At 61.4% G+C, this 21,009-nt stretch overlaps 1 protein-coding gene across 1 annotated transcript in view; it reads left to right on the top strand.

Moving 5' to 3' along the window:
- Nucleotides 1–21,009, top strand: part of LOC141959851 (dedicator of cytokinesis protein 2-like) — a 64,307-nt gene that overhangs the window by 11,824 nt on the left and 31,474 nt on the right. The window contains exons 18-28 of the mRNA XM_074904157.1: nt 135–324; nt 2,305–2,402; nt 2,918–3,007; nt 3,525–3,625; nt 3,740–3,874; nt 8,381–8,492; nt 15,921–15,991; nt 16,531–16,637; nt 17,784–17,911; nt 18,313–18,384; nt 19,342–19,437. Of these exons, the coding sequence (XP_074760258.1) occupies nt 135–324; nt 2,305–2,402; nt 2,918–3,007; nt 3,525–3,625; nt 3,740–3,874; nt 8,381–8,492; nt 15,921–15,991; nt 16,531–16,637; nt 17,784–17,911; nt 18,313–18,384; nt 19,342–19,437 (1,200 nt within the window). The remainder of the gene's footprint in view (nt 1–134; nt 325–2,304; nt 2,403–2,917; nt 3,008–3,524; nt 3,626–3,739; nt 3,875–8,380; nt 8,493–15,920; nt 15,992–16,530; nt 16,638–17,783; nt 17,912–18,312; nt 18,385–19,341; nt 19,438–21,009) is intronic.

The raw sequence follows: 21,009 nt of genomic DNA, 5'->3' as shown, positions 1-21,009 counted from the left end.
GTGCGCGGCTCCACGGACCTCCGGGCCCCGCACAGCAAAGTGTCCCCCCCCGGGACTTGGCCTGGGGTCAGACCTGAGCCCATGGGCCAGCGCTGGCCAGGGGGCTCCCGGGCAAGCCGCGCTCTGCCTCGCAGGGCGACAGCAGGAAGCTGGAGGATGCCGGCGCGTACCTGACCCTGCCCTCCACGAGGAACCTGCCCGAGACGAAGCTCCTCTCCGGCTCCTCCTTCCGCGTGAGCGGGGGCTCATCCGGCTTAACCGTGTCTGCCCGGGACAGCTTCCAAATCTCGACGCTCGTCTGCTCCACGAAGCTGACCCAGAACGGTGAGTCCAGCTCTGCTGTGCCCCTCCCCACCGGCGCTCTCCCCTCACCACACCTGGCCACTGGCTCTCCAGCCACTATGGCAGCACCGGGAGGCCGTGCCGGGGCGGAGCGGAGGCGTTTGTCCACCGGTCAGGGAACGGGACCTGCCCTCCCTCCCCCCTAAACCCCTGCAGTGAAGGCAGCTCGTGTCCCTTGGTCCTGGGGGGGTCCTGGAGGGGTCCCGGAGGGGTGGTGGTGAGTGGGAGCGCCTGCGGCTGGGACAGTGCTGCCCGCTGGCCACCCTGGCAAGTGGAGCTCGTTGTCCTCGGCCCAGGGCACCGCTGCTGCAGTGCCCTGCGTGGGATGAGGTTTCCCGCAGGCTCTGTTTGCCTGTTGCTGGGTCTGTAGCTTAACTCGGAGAGTTTCTCATTTTCTTTCTATTTTTTATTAAGATTGTCTTTTGGCTTATCTGTCTCCTGAGCCCTCCTGAGTTAGCAGCAGATTAGTTTTCCAAGGCGAGGGGAAAAGAGAGCAACCAATACCAGGCTGCAAGTGTTTATAGCCCTCTCCCACCTCCTCGGGGTGTGGAGCTGCCAGGCTGGGGGTAGTTATAGCCGTTTCTTGGCTGCTGCAGACCCTTGCAGATGGTCCTTAATCTGCACCGGGGGGGACTGAGCCGCTGCCTCCGCTCTGGGAATGTCGTGGGTTCCGTGACCTTCCTTGGGGCCTTTGAAATCTGGGTGGGAATTGGGACTCCTTGTTCTCAAGCCCCATCCTCTGTCAGCCGGTGTGAGCCTCCAGCCCTGGGGGGCTCTGCAGGGCAGCCGCGAGCATCCCCCTCGGCACAGGCACGTCTGCACTTGCAGATGGATTTTGCCTGGTTTGAGGGACACCGGGACCCTCCCCTCATTTTTGGAGGCAGCAGGACAAAGAGGTGACGAGGTGCTGGTGAGCACTGGGGGCTGTCACGCCGCTCCCCGAGCCCCCAGGAGCGTGTGGGGAGTGTGGGGCTGGCAGGGAGCAGCCTGTGGCAGGGGGGGCTTGTGCCCTTGGCAGCCTCCGGCTGGGGGGGAGCCTTGGGAGGCGAGTGGCAGCGAGGGGGCCGCATTCCCTCGGCGAGGCTGGCAGAAGGCAATGCTTCGTCCTTTTGCAGGGGTGCAGTGGTGCAGGTGGGGAAACTGCGGCCCTGACGTGGGGCTCAGGGCGTGGGCACCGCAGCCGCACAGCCTGGGGGTGCAGCGCGGCGACGCAGCGTCGCTGCCGGGGTCGTTGCGGGCAGGGCCCAGGGCTGCTGCTCCTCTGTTAGTTCCCTTCCTGCAGCACAATTACAGCTCCCGCAGTCACAACCTTCCATTCAGGAAGCTGGGGCAGGGTCTGGAGCACAGGTCTGCTGGGGAGCGGCTGGGGGAACTGGGGGGGTTCAGCCTGGAGCAGAGGAGGCTGAGGGGAGACCTCCTGGCCCTCTGCAACTCCCTGCCAGGAGGGGGCAGAGAGGGGGGATGAGTCTCTGGAGCCAAGGCCCCAGCGCCAGGCCCCGAGGGAATGGCCTCAAGCTGCCCAGGGCAGGGTCAGGCTGGCTCTGAGGAAGGATTTCTGTGCAGAAGGGGCTGTTGGGCGTTGGAATGGGCTGCCCAGGGCAGGGGGGAGTCCCCGGGATCCCTGGAGGGGTTGAAGAGTCGGGCTGAGCCAGCGCTGAGGGATCTGGGGGAGTTGGGAACGGTCAGGGGGAGGGTCATGGTTGGGCTGGAGGAGCTGCAAGGGCTTTTCCAACCCGGATGATTCTGGGACTCTGTGATTCTGCCCATGCAGGCGCAGGATGGAGGTCAGGCATGACGGGCGCTCGCCCTGTGGCTGCCCCGGTGCGGGCCCAGCAGCGAGGGGCACCGTGTCCCTGGGCTGGGACCCCTCCGGGCAGTGTGGGTGGGACGGGGCAGCTGGGGGTTGGTGCTGTTGGGGGCTGACAGCAAGGGAGCGCGTCTGACCTCCTTCCTCCCACCCAGTCAACCTGCTGGGGCTGCTGAAGTGGCGCTCCAAGCCCAGCCTCCTCGCTGGGAACCTCCAGAAGCTGATGAACGTGGACGGAGGGGAGGTCATCAAGGTATGGCCGGGACCCTCCCTCCCGCCTCCCCCCTCCCCTGCCCCAGCGCTCACATCCCGGCGTGTCCCTGGCGGCTGTTCCGGGGGGGGGAGCAGCAGGATGTGGAAGCACTGGGATGTCCTGGCAGCCTGGCCCAGGAGCAGCTGCTGGAGAGGGGGGAGCTGCTGGACTGGGAGCACTGGGAGCACCCTGCACGGCCTCAGCGTCTCTTGCCCAGGGGAAGAGATGCTGCCTCTGCCTGTGGCTATTGCCCTGCTGGCCCTGGGGAGCCCCACTGGGGCTGCTGCAGCTGTGGGGGCTGCTGGGGGAAGCGAGCAGCAGGAGGGTCAGTGCCGGGGGACAGGCCAGGCTGGGGAGTCGTGTCATGGCAAAGGGCCGTTTGCCCAGGTGGAGGAAGGCTGAGGAGGGGCACAGGAGCTCTGTGCCTGGACAGGGCACTCCTGTGCCCAGAGGTGGGTCTGGGGCAATGCTGGGACTTAACGCTCGAGCCCTCACAGTGCTTTTGTCTCCCGCAGTTCCTCCAGGACACGTTGGATGCCTTGTTCTCCATCATGATGGAGAATTCAGACACAGATGTCTATGACACACTTGTCTTTGATGCCCTGGTAAGCAGGACCTGCTTCCCTGCGAGCACTGAGCATGACTCTGAGCCCTCTGACAGTGAAGGATGGGCCCAGGTCAGACTGGGGAGGGTTCGAGATGGGGCTTTACTGATCTGGCCAGACCAGCCATGCTCAGAGCCGTGCTGACCCAGCATGGAGCAGGGACCACCTCCAGGGGACAGTTCCAGCGAGATTCAAGGGCATTTCTCCTACTCTGAGACAAGAGTGACCCTGGTGACGGGCCTGGGGCAGAGCTGGGGTCGGGGCAGCTCTTGTGGCACACCCGGGCTGCGAGCCCTGCGCAGGCTGGCCACAAAGAGTCCTGCGGCCGCTGGGCTCAGGGCTCAATTCGGGCTTCCCGCCTTGGAGGTCTGTCTGTCCCGGCAGGCTGGGCAGGCGGGCGGGGGCTTTGGTGGCCCCGGCAGCCCCCACGAGGGGTCAATGCTGCTCTGGCTGCTGCTGCGGGCACCCGGCGTCCCGCTGCCCACGCTGAGCCATGCCCGCTGCCCGCTCCCCCCAGGTTTTCATTGTGGGACTGGTGGCCGACAAGAAGTTCCAGCATTTCAACACCGTCCTGGAGGCCTACATCCGCCAGCACTTCAGCGCCACGCTCGCCTACAAGTGGGTACCCAGTGGGCACGGGGGGGCTGGGGCCGGCGCCTGGGCAGCACGGCATGGCTCCGTGGCTGCCTGGCACCCTGCCGAGCCCCGGCCACGTGCGTCCCCATCCTGCAGGAAGCTGATCTCGGTGCTGACGCAGTACGTGGACCACGCGAGCCATGGCGAGCCCTGCGAGCCACTCATGCGCACCTTCAAGGCCTTGGAGTACATCTTCAAGTTCATCGTCCGCTCCCGGCACCTCTTTGCCCAGTAAGTGCCAGCGATTGATCCCACTGCACCGGGCGCTGCGCTCTGCCAGGCTGTTGCAGCAGCACCCCTGGGGATGGGGTCTGCGGGAGGGAGGAAAGGAAAGGGCCCCCCAGGGGTCCCTGCACCATGGGAGCCGTGTTGTGCCGACCCCTGTTGTGCCGACTGCTGGCCCCAAGGATGTGGCACTGGCTGCTTGGTTTGGGTGCAGCGCCCAGGGGTGGCACCCGTGGCTCCTGGCACGCTGCAGACATGCTGCTGCACGGGCCGGTCCCCAGCCAGGCTCCCCTCTGCCACTGCGCTCCCCCCCCGAGGTTTCCAGCAGATTTCTGCTGGAGGTTGTGCTCTGGTTGGTGCCGGAGCCGTCGTGGTCTGGCGCAGAGGGAGGGAGGCAGTGCTGCATCTGGGTGTGGAGAGCTCCCACCGTGGCAAGACGGGCGCCGTCACACAAAGCGCTCTCCACGTTTCCCAGCGTTTGCAAAGCGTGTTGGTGGCGATAGCATGGAGCAGGCCAGCGGTTTGCTGCCATCAGGCCAATTGCCACCGGTTCGTCCGACCGGGAGCCACGCTGTAGGTGAGAGCGGCTCTGGCGCCGTGGCTGCGGGGTTGCCCACGAGCCCTGGGCTGGCGCGGAGCCCATGCTGCGCCCCCGCAGCCCCCGTTGCTTTGCACTGAGAAATGCACGGCTGCTTTGTGGCCCGCGAATGCAAACACCACGTGGAGGGGCCTGCAGCCACGTCCTGCCTGAGGCACCAGCTCTGAGGGGGGCTGTAAGAAAGAGAGAGACTTCTGGCTTGTCCTGTAGTGAGAGGATGAGGGGTAATGGTTTTAAACTGGAAGAGGAGAGATTTAGGTTAGATCTAAGGCAGAAATTGTTCCCTGTGAGGGGGGGTGAGGCCCTGGCACAGGCTGCCCAGAGAAGCTGTGGCTGCCCCCTCCCTGGAAGGGTTCAAGGCCAGGTTGGACGGGGCTTTGGGCAACCCGGGCTAGTGGAAGGTGCCCCCATGGCAGGGGAGTGAGACTGGATGATCTTCAAGGTCTTTTCCCACCCAAACCCTCCTGTCACCCTGTAATAAGCAGTGGAAGGGGCTGGGACCCTCGACACCTCCTTGTTGCTGCTGAGGAGAAGGTCAAAGTCGCCCCCAGCCACCTCCAGAGTCCTCCTGGGACCGGGTTTTGTTCGTTCCCATGGGCTCGGGGTTCCCGTCCTCATCTGTGCTATGGGACAAACAAGCCTCCCCTGGGCAGGCGTGGGTGAGCCCGTCTGCGCTGCCAAGCTGAGGTGGAGAACTGGAAATGGCCCCTTAGAGTTACCAGAAAAGCAAGTGACGTTCCTCTTTCGTTCCAAGTACGCGGCGCCGAAAGCTGAAGCGCGCGGAGGCAGCGCGGGAGGTGAGGCGCCGCGCGGGGTCCCGGCGCCCGCGGGGGCTCTCGGCCCTCACGTGGCCCCGCTCTGTCCCGCTCTGTGCCAGGCGGGTGCTCCCTGTGCCGCTTGCGGGTCCCCTCTGTCCTTCCTCGCCCGCCCTGCCCAGGGTCTCGTTCCTGGCTGGGCAGCTGCCCCAGGGCACCGACCTCCTCCTCATTCATGAAAATACAGAGCAAATTCCCCAGCTTATAGAGCTTCTGGCAGAGAAAATTAATTATATGGAGCATTTGCAAACAGCCCTGTGAATTAGTTTGCATTGGAATGAAGGACATCCCTGAAGACATTTAGTGTTTTTATTCATCTTCCCTTTATCTTAGTGATCTTAACAGTGCAGTAACACGGACTCCTCAGATCTTCTAAATACTTTAAACGGTGCTACAATTTGTACACAGTCTATAATTTAAAGAAATTAGATTGTAATTATAATAAGTTACTGCAGATTGTTGTATCTATTTGATTATGTGTGCTGCTGCTGGAATCGGATGAGCAGTGCAAGTAGCTTGTACGAGGATCCCAGGTTGCTGCGAGGATGGTCAGAGCGGGGCCTGGCTGGTGGTTCATTGCCCGAGACCCTCGGGCAGCTCCGTGGCCACTGTGTGGGGAAGGGGCTCCCTGACCCCCTTGGCCCGGGAAGGAGCTAGATCCTGGCACTGCCCGTGGGGGCTCTGTGCCCAAAACGTGCTTTTCTGCAGGGAGAGGCTGTGCTGCTTCTCCAGCCACGCTCCCCTTCGGCTCCCCACGCACGGCGCTGCCTGGGGTGGGGCTGGAGGGGCCCCTCCACCCTTCCTGACATCGGGGACCTCTCCCGTCCCCTCCCATCGTCCCCCCACGTCCCCTCGCAGCCCCTTGGCACACGGTGACGTGGTCCCCCCTCGCTGCTTCCTCCCTGCCAGTTCCTCTGTCTGCTTCTGCTTTTCAGTTGCCACCGAGGGGGGTGAAGGTTTCCTTAAAGTGTTTGTCGTAACCCCGGGGTCCGCCCCGCGGGGGGCGTCCTCTCTGGCTGGCACAGGGGGAGCCGGGGTCACTTGCCCTCGCCAGCACCCCTCCGCAGCCGCCCGGTTCCTGCAGTCAGCCCCCCGCTCCGGCAGCACCGTGGGCTCCACCGTGCCCCGCTTGTTCCTTCCTGTGTCCCCGGGGCAGCCCCGCGAGCACTGGCCCCTGCCTACCCTCTGCCCTCCAGCCAGTGACCCCACAGCTGCTGGGTGTCCCCACCGGCCCCGTCCCGCAGGGACTTTGCTGGGGTCCCCAAGGGCTGCCGGCCCCACCGAGGTCTGAGGTGCAGAGGGTTCAGGCAGCACAGCCCTCCCCAGGACCGCGCCGACCCCCCCGGGTAAATCCCCTCCCACACAGGTTTTACCGCAGTCAGTCTGTGCCAGTTTGCTTTCTGAGCTGGTGGCCGGACAGTTTTTCCTGCCGCTTCGCTGACAGCACTCGGAGGATTTCGGTGCCGTTCTCGAGCTCGGCTGCGTGCCGGAGCCGGGCGCTGCAGGGACCGAGGCGGGATTGCGCCCGGTGTCTTTACACCCAAGAGGTGTTGGGCCCGGGGAGCGGGCTTCGCGTTGATGAAATCCTCCAACCCAACGGGTCAGCGTTAAATTAAAGACTGTGTCTGCCCTGATCTTGCCTTGAGTGAGCTGCACACGCCCACTGCTTTATACCGCTCTGCTTTGAGTCGTTACACACTCAAGAGTTCAGAAATCGGGGTTGATGATATGCCTTGGGATTGTTAAAATAGCATATGGTATTCGTGCGTGCCCTCTTTAAGGTAAAAATGCAGAATTTTGTAGGCAAGACGTGAGATGAGCTTGAAAATCCACGCCAGTCAGTTGTGGGTAGGTGCATCAAACAAATCTCTAAGAAATGAGGATCATTGCACAGTATCGTTGCTGTGAGAGTAAAAGCTCTCTCACGTCCTTTTGCTGATTTTGACACACACAGACCCTGTTAAATTTCCCGGGCTGTGGTGGGGCCTTGGGCCAGGCAGGGCCCCGGGGAGGTGGGCACTCACTCTGCAGTAACTTTTAACGTGCAGGACCCTTCTTGGGTCAGCCTGAGCTTTGTCTTGGCGTGGGGGACGGCGAAGGGCTGTAAAGCAGCCGCTGCTCGGCTGACGCGTTTGTCTGAGCTCATCTGAGGCGCCGCGGGCAGACCAAGGGGCTCCTTCCCACCCGCAAAGCTCCGAGCCTCCACGTGTGCCCTGGGGTTCCTTTACCGGACAGGAGGGATGAGTTTGAACGGGGAACTATCCAACTGTAATTTTAGAAAACAAAGCAACAAAGTTTTTACAAAAACCAGCCTCAGTAAATACAGCTGGTAAGCAAAAAATGACAGATCTTGTTTGTTCTGCTGCTGTACGCACAATTAGAAACCATTACACAATTAAAAGCCGAACAGGTCGTCCTGCGGCGGTGGCAGTCGGTGTGCAGGGGCCAGGTTGGGCTGGAGGACGCGTCTGTCTGGGTTTTACCCCTCATTCCCCAAATCTGTGCGTGCGGCCATTCCCCAGCAGAGCTCACGGCGCTGTCCCCTGGCCGGGGTGAATCGGCTCCAATACCACCCGTGTCTCACAAGGAGTTACTGCAGTCACTATATTCTTCTGATTCTGCACTTGACTGGCAGCTGTGAAACCTTCTGGCAGTTTTGCACCTCTCATGGCTGAAATCCCCCAAGGGTTTGGTTTGTTCTGCGACTGGTCACGCAGGTTGTATTGAGGCTGGAGGGTGCAGGAAGTTTACTGCTCAGGTGGGAGGAGGCTCACCTCCTTTGAGAGGGCTTGGATGTGTAAAATCATGTAAAAGAATCTATTTTTTTTTAAAAAGAGTATATATGTAAGTATGTATAAGGGGTGTATACAAGTAAGGCAGCAGATAGAGGTCTTTAATACAGGTAATTCTGCACAATTGGAGCACTGAGTCTGGCTGGCCCTGGGGCAGTGGCCGTGCTGGGGCTTGCTTCTAGACCCAGCTGTGAAAAACGGTCACTGAGGAGAGTAATTAACTGGGATCCCAGGTGACGCCCTGTCGGAGCCTGCGCGGGCGGTGCGGGGTGGTTGTGGTGCCACGCGGTGACTCTGCCTGTTGCAGGCTCTACGAGGGGAAGGAGACAGCCGAGTTCCAGTGCTCGCTGCAGCGGTTCTTCCTCTCCCTGAACCAGCTGATGAAGTCCCCGCTGGAGGGTCCCACGCTGCTCTCCCAGGTACAGCGGGGCCGGTGCTGCGGGAGGACTCGGCTCTGGCGCGTGGTGGGATGGGTGGTGCCGGCTGTGCCTGTGCCAGGTGACACCAGCTGTCCCCATGCTGGGGTGACACCGGCTGCCCTGCGTGCCCTGTGTGGTGCCTCGCCCTCCCAGGGACCCCCACCCCAGCACACAAAACCCCACATCGCACTGGGGCTGGGTGCTGCGGCACGGGTTTGGGTCAGCACCTTGGTGCCGCTGGGCAAGTGCTCTCCCGGCTGTGCCTGTGCCAAAGCCCAGAGAGGAGGGTCTCAGGAGGGCTCCTGGGGCTCGTCCCCATCCTGGGGCTCCCTGTGGGGGCACAGGGGCACCGGGGGGAAGCAGAAACGGTGCCTTTCGCACTGGGGGCCCCGCAGGCATGGCTGTGTCCTTTACCGGTGTCAAGGCCCTGCAGCTGCCAGTGTGACGGTGCCGGGGGCCAGAACTGAAGGGAGAAGGCGCTGGAGCCCCGGGCCCTCTGAGGAGACGCTCGGCGGGGGGAGGTGGGAGCTGGGGTGGTGCCAGGGGTGGGGCTGGGGCCACACTCTGCACCCGTGGTCCTGCAGAAGTGACTTTGTCTGTGGGCCAGGATGCGCGGTGGCAGCTCCTGCTCTGCATTATTTTGTGACATTCTTACATAATCCCTTATAAACTAATCTAAAAAAAGAGTAGTTTGAAGACCATGACGACAGCTATCCTCACAGAGAGGAGGGGGGGCTGTCCCACACTGACTCCAGTTTCCACCACGGTGCCATGGCTCTAGAGACTCTGCTGCAGCAGCCCCACACGCTGCAGTGTTACCCACCGCTGCTCATCCTCCTGGGTGGGTTCTGCCCTCTGCAGCACCTCCTGCAGCTCTGCAGGAAATAATTCCTGCAAATGCATCCCGGCAGAGCAGCCTCCATCCAGTGCAGAGGGGAAGGATCTGCCTGCAGGACAAAGCCCACGCCTGGGGTCCAGCTGAGGCCAGCCAGGTCCCTGCTATGCAAAAAAGCTGCGGCCAGGCTGGAGAGGGCCCAGAGGAGGGATACAGGGATGACTGGGGCCTGGGCCGCCCTGTGAGGACAGGCTGGGAGAGCTGGGTTTGTTCAGCCCTGAGAAGAGAAGGCTCTGGGAGACCTTAGCACCATGTTCCAGCACTTACAGGGTGGGTACAAAGCAGGTGGAGTCTCCCTTTGTACAAGGAGTCCCCTGGAAAGGTGAGGGGTGATGGGTATGAGTTCCTCCAGGGGAGATTCTGACTGGACATGAGAGGAAAGTTTTTACAATGAGAACAATCAGCCACTGGAATAATCTCCCCAGGGAAACCAGGGGATTCCCCAGTATTGGATGGTTTTTAGGTTCAGCTGGACAGGGTACTGGGCCAGCTTGGCTAGTCTGTGTTTTTGCCAGGAAAGGTTGGACCAGCTGATGCATGAGGCCCCTTCCAACCTGGCATTTGATGGCTCCACGATTCCATTTCCTTACGTACTGTTGTGCTGCTGTGGCTTTGGGGCAGGATCCCTCAGTCTGGGGCGAGGACTCAGGAGCAGCCTGCAGGAAGCTGAATCACAGAATCGTCTCAGTTGGAAAAGCCCTTGCAGCTCCTCCAGCCCAACCGTGACCCTCCCCCTGACCGTTCCCAACTCCCCCAGATCCCTCAGCGCTGGCTCAGCCCGACTCTTCAACCCCTCCAGGGATCCCGGGGACTCCCCCCTGCCCTGGGCAGCCCATTCCAACGCCCAACAGCCCCTTCTGCACAGAAATCCTTCCTCAGAGCCAGCCTGACCCTGCCCTGGGCAGCTTGAGGCCATTCCCTCGGGGCCTGGCGCTGGGGCCTTGGCTCCAGAGACTCATCCCCCCTCTCTGCCCCCTCCTGGCAGGGAGTTGCAGAGGGCCAGGAGGTCTCCCCTCAGCCTCCTCTGCTCCAGACTGAACCCCCCCAGTTCCCCCAGCCGCTCCCCAGCAGACCTGTGCTCCAGACCCTGCCCCAGCTCCGTTGCCCTTCTCTGGCCACGCTCGAGTCATTCAATGGCCTTTTTGGGGTGAGGGGCCCAAAACTGAACATAAGGCCCAGACTCAGCAGTTTGCCCCTGTGGATGCTGCTGCCAGGTTTGCAGGTCTGACCACACTTTCTCCTGGAAACAGCCAAATTCTGCCATGGGATCTCGGCTGCCAAGCAGCTCCTCTCCCTGTGGAAATCACTCTTCTGGTTGCTATTAACTTTAACTGTTAGAGAGAGCAGGAGAGACCAAAGCTCTCTGGCAGATCTATGGTTGGGCTCAATGATCCCCTGTCTTTTCCAGCCTGAACGATTCTGTGTGACTGATCTCTGCTGTTTTCTTTAGGGCCATGTCCTCCTCGGAAGCCCCCTGGCCCTTCCTCGGGGATTGCTGGAGTCTCAGGCGGGTCTGGGTGCTGCAGCCCTGCTCTGTAGTGGGCTGCGGTGTTGTGCAGTAGTGGGACTCAATCCTTCAGGGACCTTCCCTCTGCTCCCGCCTCTCCTGGGTGGGAATACCTGTGCTCGGAGATCTGTCACCTCTTGCTGGCTTGGCAGTGGCTCTGTGGGGGTGGCCAAGAGGGGAACACATGGCATCAGCGTGGGGTGGCATCAGGGTGGATTCTCGTTGATCTCCCCTAGGTCATTTTTGGGCATTGCTTCCCAACTTTAAATTTGCCTGTTTTGTCAGTGCAGCTTGTGTTTGGCATTTCTGAGCGTGGCTTTGTGCTCAGCCTCATGGCAGCCCGTGGTGTCACCTCTCCCGAGCATGGTGTCAGCCAGGTCTTCTCCTCGCCCTCACTTCTCCTCCTCGATGCTTGCTACCAGCGCTGCTGTTCTGCAGCCGTTACAGTGATGGGGTTTCTCTCATGTCACCAACAAAGTGTTTTGCTGGGGGAGAGAGTGCCCAGGTGAAATTACTTGGCATGGAGGTGAAAATCAGAAAATGGTCTTAAAAGTGTGAAATCCCTTAACTTAAAATGCATGTTGATGTGCTCCGAGCTGACCAACGTGCTGATGGGTGAGACCTGGGACTATAACGGACAGTGCTCTGGGATTGTCAGCTCCGTGCTGGCACCGATCAGGGAACGCTCACTCAAGGTTGGGAATTGTCAGGAAGGGACTCGAGAAGAAAACGGAGAATGTCCTTTGGCACAGCAAAGTCCCTGTGGTGTGTCTGTGCCCATGCTTTGGGGCGTGCAGCTGAGCTGGAGAAGCCCCAGCGAAGGGGGACCGGGCATATGGGGCAGCTTTCCGGTGGGGTCACCTACCTGGCCAGCCCAGACCCCTTCATCATCCTGGAAGAGATGAGCAGGGAAATGGGGCAGGGAGATGCAGGTTCACCTCTGGTCTGGAGGGACGGGGGGGCAATGGAGACAGTCATTCGAGGTCTCTCCTGACTCAGGGGGGAGTGTCTCAGCAAGGGCTGAGCTCGGTTGTCCACTGCGTGGTGAAGCTGCCGAGCACCGCGTGACAGTCTGTGTCTGCTCCTGGCAGCCGCCCGGGGGTGCTGAAACTTTGTTCAAGTTTGTAAACAGCCGTGGAAGAAACTGCCCCCCCCCCCCCATTATGTTGCGATAAAGACATTTGTGACTCAAGAGGCCCTAACCTTGGCCCTGACCCTGGGAAGCACCACTGCAGGCTTGTGAGCCAGCAGGGTCCTGTCCTGTCCCCCTCCCAGCCCCGGGCCAAGCACCCGGCCTCGTGCTGCCCTGTTTTGCCAGTTACCAGGCCTAGCACAAAGGACACAGCCAGCATAAAGATGAACCAATAACCAGATTGTACTGGACACAGAAGGGTCAGTACAGGGGTGAGCACTGGGGGTACAAACAAGCCTATCAGGTTATACATAATCGACATCAATCCCAACGACCCCAACGACACCGCACGACCAGCAACTGGAGCAATAAACAGTGAAATAGAGTCTCCCATAGAAGGGATGGGAGACAACCAGGGCAACCAGCCAAACACCTAAGACCAAAGAAGCCCCATCATGAATCTCTACGGAGCCCACGTTTACAAAAGCCAGACCTGAGTGGAGCCCAGTCCCAGGGAGGCGGGAGGTCCTTCCCCAGCAGGGAACTCTGCACAGGGCATCTAACACAGACACTGCCCCTGCCTGCAAGGGGTCCCAGCTTTTATCCCTACGTGGGACACCTGACCCTTGGTTACTTAATGTGGGACACCCGAGGCTCCTTTACCCCATGGCTCTGTCTGCAAGGCCCCGCACCCTGGAGGGAAGCCTAAAGGGAAACTCACCCCCCTTTGGGAAGGGCTGTAGGAATCACCCACATGTCAGCCTTAATGAGGGGCTTGGGGTCGAAGCCCCAGCATTTCATGCCTCTCTGCTGCTGCCCAGCCCCACGGCCCTCAGCGCCGCTCCCTCTCCAGAGGGGCCCCAGCATCCTGACCCCAGGCCTCACAGTGTCCTGCACCGGTGTCCGCTGGCTCTCGCTGCACCCAGCCCAGACGGTGTGTCCTGGGCACCTCGGGCGGGTGCTCCGAGGACAGAACTTCTCCCCTTGCTCCCTAAGTGGGCTTGTGCAGACCCCCGCGTCTGCGGCCCTGACGGCAGCTCCGTCTGGCAGCTGAAGGTGAGACCCGAAGGATCCGTCCGCGCCTGACGCAAGCTGTGCAGCTCCATCCTGTTCTGCCTACTCCTGCCGTTAAGGCTGCAATTATCTGATCAGCCCGAGGCAGGGCTGATAATAGCTCCTGAGCTGCAGCACTCCTGCAGAGGCCACCTCTCTTGTGGGGAGAGCCAGTTCTCCCTTGGACTACTTCAGGCTGGGAGGTTTTGTGCTATTTTGACTGCTTGGGGCTGTGGAGAGGAGGACGAGTCTCTTGGCTCTGCTTGCTGGTGTGGACAGATGAGGGCTGGGACGGACGGGGCCCGCGGCCGTCTCCCCCTGCTCGTCCCTGGGAAGGACAAACCCGGTCCCCTCCACGCTTGGCTGCAGGGCAGGCTGGAACCCAGGGGGTGCCCCCGCCTTGGGATGTGGTGGCTGGGCTGGGCTCGGGGGTGCCTTTTCCCGAGGGGGTGCTCACCATCACCCCAGGGTTGGAGCTTCCCTGGGGTCGCTCTGACTCTGCCCCGGTGGCCGCCGGCACGCGGGTGCATTTCTGCAGGGCATCTGGTTCCAACAGGCATTGTCACGGCAGCGGGGGAGAAATCGGACACAATTTGTGTGTCGTAGCCTGGCTGACACGCTCTTGCCACAAAAAATCAGTGAGAGGGGGCTCATGCTCCGTGGTGAAAGACGTTTTCAGTTCTGCAAGGCCGGGCAGCTACCTTGGCAGTTACAGTAAAAGCCAGAACCAGTTTCTGGAAGAAATCCTCTGTGAGATGCTGGTGCCCATGTCTAAGAAGTCTTGTAACACTGGAAAATTCCTTGAGGAATGAGAAAAATTCTGTAGTATCTCATTTTTCAAAAAGTGAATGAGATGACCTTGCTGACTGTAGACCAGAGAGGCTGTTGGTTCTGGCTCAGTCGTGGAGAGGATGCAATCAATTCAGAGCTAAAGGGTGGCAGAATAATTAATGCTAATCAGTCCAGCTTTACTAAGCATGGAGTTTAATAAAAGAAAATCAAATTTAGCAGTTACTTTTTTGAAGTTACAAATGTGACTGACTAAGATAACTGACATAATAGGCGAGACTAACAACTGCTTGACTTGATACAGCATTCTAATTTAAAATTAGCATTGTGTAAGTTTATTAAAATAACTACTTTTAATCTCTTTAATATACATCTTCTCGGTTCTTAAAAAAAGCCATTACAAACGAAGAGCTGCCGTGCAGGGCTGGGCATTTCTTTGGGTCCCGGGGAGCTGGCTCTGGGCTCAGCCATCTCTCCGTGCTTGCTGAGGCCCGGCGGGGCCCCGGGTGGAGCTTTCAGTCGGGGCCGAGGGTCTGCCCTGCCCGTTGCTGCCCCGGCGTGGGCAGCAGCCGCCCAGCGAGGGCTCAGAGCCGAGCGGAGGTTTCGGCTCCGCTGCAGGGTGCTCCCGGGGCAGATCCCGCCGGGACTTGCCCGGCCTCTGCCCGTAATCCCCGTGCTCGCTGTGGTCCCAGGGGGGTGGGCAAGAGGAGCTTGTCCAGGTGTTGAGGGTTAAACTTTTAGAGCAATGTAGCGGTATTAGGCTTAGGTCAAGGTGTTTGTTGTCTGTGTTAAAGCCAAAGGCATCTCCAATGAGCAGAACAAGATCAGCTTCTTTGAGCAAGGACATCCCGAGGCCCTTGGGCCTTGCAGAGGGTTCGTTGCCAACTGGGCAAGCAAACTCAAGGTCCGTGTGTCCTTCACTCAACCACCCTCATTCTAATACTAAAGATCACACCTGTAGTTTAAGAAGAGACTTGCCCAGGTGAAGCCCCTTCCCCTGAGCATGTGTAGCAGTAGAAGTTTGTGTCAGCAGTATTATAATTATATGTAAATTATCAACCAATCATCATAGAGAGGATGGGCTTGGAAAATTACTAACTCTGCAAGTTTTGTGTATAAATACAGCATGGAAAGTCCTGTTGGTGTGCTGGATTTGTGGGAAACTACCGAGCCCCCAGGCTCGTGCAACCCTAAAATAAACGAGTGACATCTCTCCTGGGTGGGTGATTCTGGGGCCATGAATCCACTTTTCAAACCAGGTGGATTTGCAGCAGGCCCCAGTCTCTCGCTGTCGCTCGGAGGCAGGCGGTGGACTCGATGCCGAAACCGCTGGGTGCAAACACCCGGAGCTGTGGGGCCCGTGTGGCTCCAGGGGCACCGAACCTCCTGGAGCTGCTGTCTGGGCACAGGCGGGGGTCCCCGGCGCTGCTGGAACCCAGGGGGATCCCAAAGGACCCTCTCCCCTGGCAAAGCTGGAGGTAAACGGGACTCAGCGAGTCGTTTATGGTGCTCAGTCGCGTCACAGACACGGTGAAGTAGATTTTCACACAGAACGATCTGTGGCCGGTGTGTTTCCGTCCCAAACCAAAGAACCAGCCGTGCCCCGGGCTGGGTGTGGGGCGGCTGCCGGAGCCGCCGGTGGTGTCAGGGGTCTGAGGGGTGACACAGGTGGGGACCATGTCCCTGATGGTCGCGCTGTAGGAGTCTGGGTGGTTTCAGGGTGCAAGGTACAAGCTGGGGACCCTCCCTGACAGTGTCAGGGGGGGTGACTGTAGTGGTGCCGGGTGCTTCGCTGTGGGCTCAGCAAGAGGAAGCTGCTCCGGGCGGGATGCCCCTTCCCGGGGGGTGGGGGCCGTGGGCTGGCAGCTGCGGGCCAGGCTGGGCACGCTGCTGCTTTAACGAGAGGGGATCAAACGAGGACAGTGCTGGCTCACAACCCGGGGGGAGGCAGCAGGGGCCAGGGTCTCCTCCCTGCCTGCACAGCGTCCGTCTGTCTGTCCGTCTGCCCTGCCCGCATGGCTGCACAGAGTCAGCTCTCTCCTCTCTTCGCAGGGAGCAGCCCTGAAGTACCTGCCTTCCATCCTCGAGGACGTGTTTGGGATCTTCGACTCCTCTGCTCTGGGGTAGGGTCCCCGTCCCCCCCAGCCCTGCCAGAGCAGGCACCTCTGCCCCCGCTCCCCTCCCGCGGTGACATGGGCCAACACTGCGGAGCCAAGGGCGAGGGCAGGTGGAGGGGTTGGGGTTTCCTGACGCCGGGGAGTTGCCTCCTCATCCCCAGGGGAGGGTTTTGCTCAGTTTGAGCTTCAGGCAGGGGCTGAGCCTGGAAACCCTCAGCCCCGGCTGCATCCCCTTTGGGAACCCAGGCAGACCCAGGCAGGGCCTTTACGCCGGGTGTCTCCCTGGGTGGTTTACACAGGGGCTGCCTCGTGGCGCTGTGTGGTGGGAGCGTCCTGCCCCACGCCCTTGCACAGCTCTGTGCTCTTCAAGTGGCCCTCCCGGCCTGGCAGCCCCTTCCCGACCGAAACATGGCGGCGATTGCCCCCCGACCCCCCGCTGCCTCTTCCGCAGAAGGAACGGGGCTGGTGCTCAGAACTGCAAAACCAGGGGGGCTCTGGCAAGCCCCGTGTTTAATGCTCACTCAATCCTCTGGTCTGGCTGGCAGGGCCTTGCTGCGGGACTTCATCGGGAACCTGCCGGCCCAGCGCCTGCTGAAGCAGAAGCTGCAGTCCCTGACCGACATCGTCAACAGCAAGATCTTCCAGTCCTACGGTGAGGGGGGGCGCGGGGGGTCCTGGTGGCACTTGACCCAGTGTTGAGAGATCTGGGGGAGTTGGGAACGGTCAGGGTGAGGTTCATGCTTGGGCTGGAGGAGCTGCAAGGGCTTTTCCAACCTCCATGATTCTGGGGTTCTGTGAAAGCAGAGCTTGGGAGGAACGACTGACTGAAGGCTCAGGGCAGGAAAGGGCACAGGGGAGACGCAATGAACTTCCAGATATCACCCGGCATCGCAGGAGAGGGGGAGTGGGCTGCCCTGGGAGCTGGGCCGGGGGCCCTGGGTTTCAGGCACAGCAGGGGGCTCAGGGGAGCAGCTGAGCTGCAGGCAGCAGGAGCCGTTTGTCTCTGTCCATGGAGGCTTTGAGCAGCGTGAATGTGTCTCACTCGGCCGTTGAGGTCAAGTCACCTCCTGCCGCACAGCCCGGCCCTGCTCTGAGCCTCCACAGTCCTGCGAGTGCTCCCGGTGTCCTTCCCTGCATCCCCCCCCGGGTCGTGCCCGGGACCCTCCCCGTGCTCCCCGGGCCTGCACAGCCCCGCTCCTCCACACCCGCTGCAAGCAGACAATAAAACAAAAAAACGTTTCTGCCATGGTCCTTCCCTCAGTCCCCGCCAGCGCTGAGCAGCAGCAGGGCTGTCGGCCGGTGTCGCCGCCCCGGGCAGAGCCGCAGCCGCAGGGGCAGCGGGTTGTCACAGTCAGCCCTAGAGACTCCAGTTTACTGGAGGGGGCCCAGTTTGAAAGTCTCCGTCTGTTAAATCTGAAGCGCCTTTAGCAGAGCAGAGAGGCAGAACAAAGCTCACTGGTGGAAGCTGAAGCAGGAGAGTTCAGATGAGGCTTTTCTATTTTATTTTACTTTATTTTAGTAGAGAGGGTAAGTAGCTGCGTAACAGTGTGCAGCGGATTCTCTGTCCTGGAGCCTTCCTGCCAGGATCTGATGTTTGTCCAACAACTCTGCTCCATCCGAGGAGGGAGTTGACAGCTCCGTGTGTGTGGGTCACAGCCCAGACCAGGCGTCATGCTGGTCCCGTCCAACCTGTTGGTCCCTTTCCTGCCCCGTCCTCTCTGGTGCTGGGGTGGTGCCAGCACCCACCAGCCCCCTACCAGCCCCCACCAGCCCCCTGCCTCCCTGCCTGCCCCAACAGAGTGCCGGGAGCTGCTGCTGCAGACGGCGGTGCCCATCCTTCAGGAGCTGATCGAGAAGGGAGAGGAGGAAGACGCCTGCATTGAGCTGCTCAGCAACATCCTGGAGGTGCTGTACAAGGCCCAGAAGGTAAATTCCATCTTCTCTGCTGCCTCCTTTTCCCTCTCCAGCAATGACCTCAGAAGGGACCCGACTAAACCCATTTGAGTGGGGTTAAGCACAAATTATTGGCCATGATACAGTTAGGGGTTCCTGTAGGCGGGGAGGAGGCCCCCGGTGCATGGGGGTGCACCTGCGGCCGTGCCTCTCGCTAGCCCAGCTCTGCAGACCCAGGAGGAAGGCGAGGGCAGGGCAGAAGACAGCTGGTCCGCGGTTGCCAACTGGCCCCTGGGCAGCGTCGCACTTCAGAATTAACAGTGACGGCCCTAAACGTGTGCCCGACCACCCAGCTCAGCCCAGGATGGTCCTGGGGGGACCGGGCCGTCCGTCCTGGGTGTCCCCCTGATTCCCCGGGGTGTTGCTTGTTGCAGAGAGCGGAGGAGCTGCGAGTGCAGCGTGGCGCAGGCGAGGGACGGCACAAGGACCGCGGGGACGCAGAGCTGGTGAGTGCCCCTCCGGCAGGCTGTGGTGCTTGGCGTGAGGGAGCCAAGTGCCCCTGCACCTTCGGGGAGGGCTCCTCTGTGCCTCCGTCCCGTGGCAAACCCCCTATGGTCGCCTGGAGCCAGCACGCAGAGCCTGCGGTGCTGGGGTCAGGCCTGGAGGTGGCTCTCAGGGCTGGGAAGCCGGGGGTCTGCGTGGCTCTAGGCTTGCTGTGAGCCCCCAGTGCCCTGTGGCCCCCCCGTTGTGGGGGCGTCTGTGCCCAGACCTTCGCCCTGGCCCCCCGCAGCCTCTGCGCTTCACTGTGTGGGGTGGGTGGACTTGGGCCGCTCCAGCTCCTTTCAGGCAAGGAGCGAGCAAGGTCTCGGGGCTCTCGGGGTCACAGAGCTGCGGGGTGGCCTGGTGACACCCCCAGTGCAGCAGGCGAGGTGTGAGCAGGGCATGTGGGCCCTCCAGAGCTGGTCGTGGCCCTGCCAGCATGCTGGTGGCCCCACTTGGCCCAGTGGACTCGCTGCTCCCCAAGCTCTGGAGCCATGTGGGGCCATGCAGACGTGGCCACACTGCTGGGGCAGCTCTGGTCGAGCCGATCCAGGGATGAAGGACAGCTTCTGCTGGAGCGCAGGAAGGGTGACGCGGTGGCTCGCGAAGCTGGGAGGAGCATACGAAAGCCAGAGCGCAGCTGGTGACAACTGATGGCCCCGGCGGCATGGCCATTGGTCACGGCTCTTGCAGGCTCTGCCTGGGACACGCGGGTGTTTGGGCTGAGCACGTGTACGTCACAGGCACATGGACAGTCCTCGCACGATGGCTCTGGCAGCTCCCTCCTGGGTCTCCTTCCTCCTCCTCATTTTCTGGGCGCAGACGCCCGCAGGGATGATGCTGTTGCCTGCACCCCCTGTCCCGGCCCTGCGGGAGGCAGCGCCAGGCACTTGGGCATGGCTGTGACACCTCTGACCTCGCAGGTGAAGGTGAAGAAGCACATCCAGCTGATCCTGGAGCGGCTGCTGCACACCGTCAACCGCAGGGTGATCGTCCTGGACCGGGAGAACAGCTTGCGGGTGAGTGCCCCTGCCCCCGCCTCGCGCTGCACTGGGCATTGGGGCTGCTCTGGGCGACGCGGGAGGTGGAAAAGGACCCGGGTGAGCATTCTGGAAGCAGATGAGGGGTTTGGGCTGTATTCTCCAGAAAAAGAGTCTGGATCCTGTGAACTGTCAGTTTTACATGGCAAGCACACGTGGGAGGAACGTGCTGGGAGGGGCAGGCGGGCCAGAGCAGGGCTGAGCTGAGGCTTCGCACAGCGGATCTGATCGAGGGGTGGGAAGCGGAGCTGCGGCCAGCGCGGATCTGTGGGCACTTCGGTGTGGATGTGGTGGCAGAGCCAGCGTGCTCGGCCAGGCAGCGAGGAGGAGCGGGACTGAAAAGCTGCTCTGGGTGATGAGGGCGGGCGAGGAGCCGGGTCTGACAGCGCTCTGGGGGCCCGGAGAGGGCGGCGGGGCCGTGCAGCAGCAGAAGGGCTGTGCTGTGCCGCGGGGCCGTGCCGTGCCAGGCTGCACACACGCCTGGAGCAGCAGCCTGGCCCTTTGCCTGAGCCTTCCTGGGCTAAGCCTGCAGGCCTGCCATCCTGCTCTTTGTCCTTGTGAATAAAGACCAGGCTAAACCCGGGTGATAGAGCCAGTGGGATGGAAGCTTCACCCTCGCTGGCCCTGCCATGCTCCACGGTGGATGAGGCCGCTCGGGTCAGTGGGTGTCCTGGGTGCTGGGATTGCTCCCGCCAATGCCCTGCAGCACCGGTGCTGCCGCTCCCTGCCTGGTGACCCCTCCTCGCACCCCTGAGGGGTGGGGCAGGCGTGTGGCCCCCACAGAAGCACCTAGGCTGGAGAAGACCTTGAAGGTATCTAGTCCAACCTTTAGTCCTGGCTCAGCCTGCAGGTGCAGCCCTGGCAGGACGTTTGCCAACAGCGGCTCTGCCACCCTGGGGTGGCTCCACTGCAGCTCCCGGCACATGCCTGGTGGCCCGGCGGTGTCGCTTGCCCAGGCTGCTGAACGGTCTGCCACCGGGGCTCTGCTGGGCGGGCACAGCGGGCTGTCACGCGTGACTCAGGCAGGAGCCGCAGCCGGGGTTGCGTTTGGTATCGCTTTGCTCTTAGCCTTTGTTCCCAGGCTGCGGGGCTGGTGCCGGAGGAAGCAGGAGCAGTGAGCTGCTGGCCATGCTCTGCTGCGCCGTGAGCGAGGCAAGGAGGGACACTAGGCGCTGTGTGGGAGACGGGGGGGTGATTCGCACTCCGCACTTGCTCCCCTTTCCACGCGCTGGCCCCACTGGGCTCCACAAATGCCCCCTGGCAGCTTCCTTGGTGTCATTCACTATTTCCATGCTGCTGCCGCAGCCCCTGCTTCCAGCCTGGGGTCTGAGGCCCCTCAGCCTCAGCACCACCAGCCCCCCCTTGGCACCGCCGGCCCCCCCTTGGCACCGCCAGCCCCCCTTGGCACCGCCAGACTGCAGCCCCTTGAGCGCCAGGTGGATCCTGGCAGAAGGTTTGGGGTTCAACGCTGGGTCGGCTCTGGCACATATGAGTGTCCTGCTTTGGGGTGCTGTGGTGGGGGCTCCAGCCAGAGGGGCTGTGCCCAGACCT

Source organism: Athene noctua, chromosome 4 (assembly GCF_965140245.1).
Source record: "Athene noctua chromosome 4, bAthNoc1.hap1.1, whole genome shotgun sequence".
In the NCBI taxonomy this organism is placed as follows: Eukaryota; Metazoa; Chordata; class Aves; order Strigiformes; family Strigidae; genus Athene; species Athene noctua.
The sequence above is the reverse complement of the archived record's forward strand: the minus strand, read 5'-3'. Positions and strand labels throughout refer to the sequence as shown.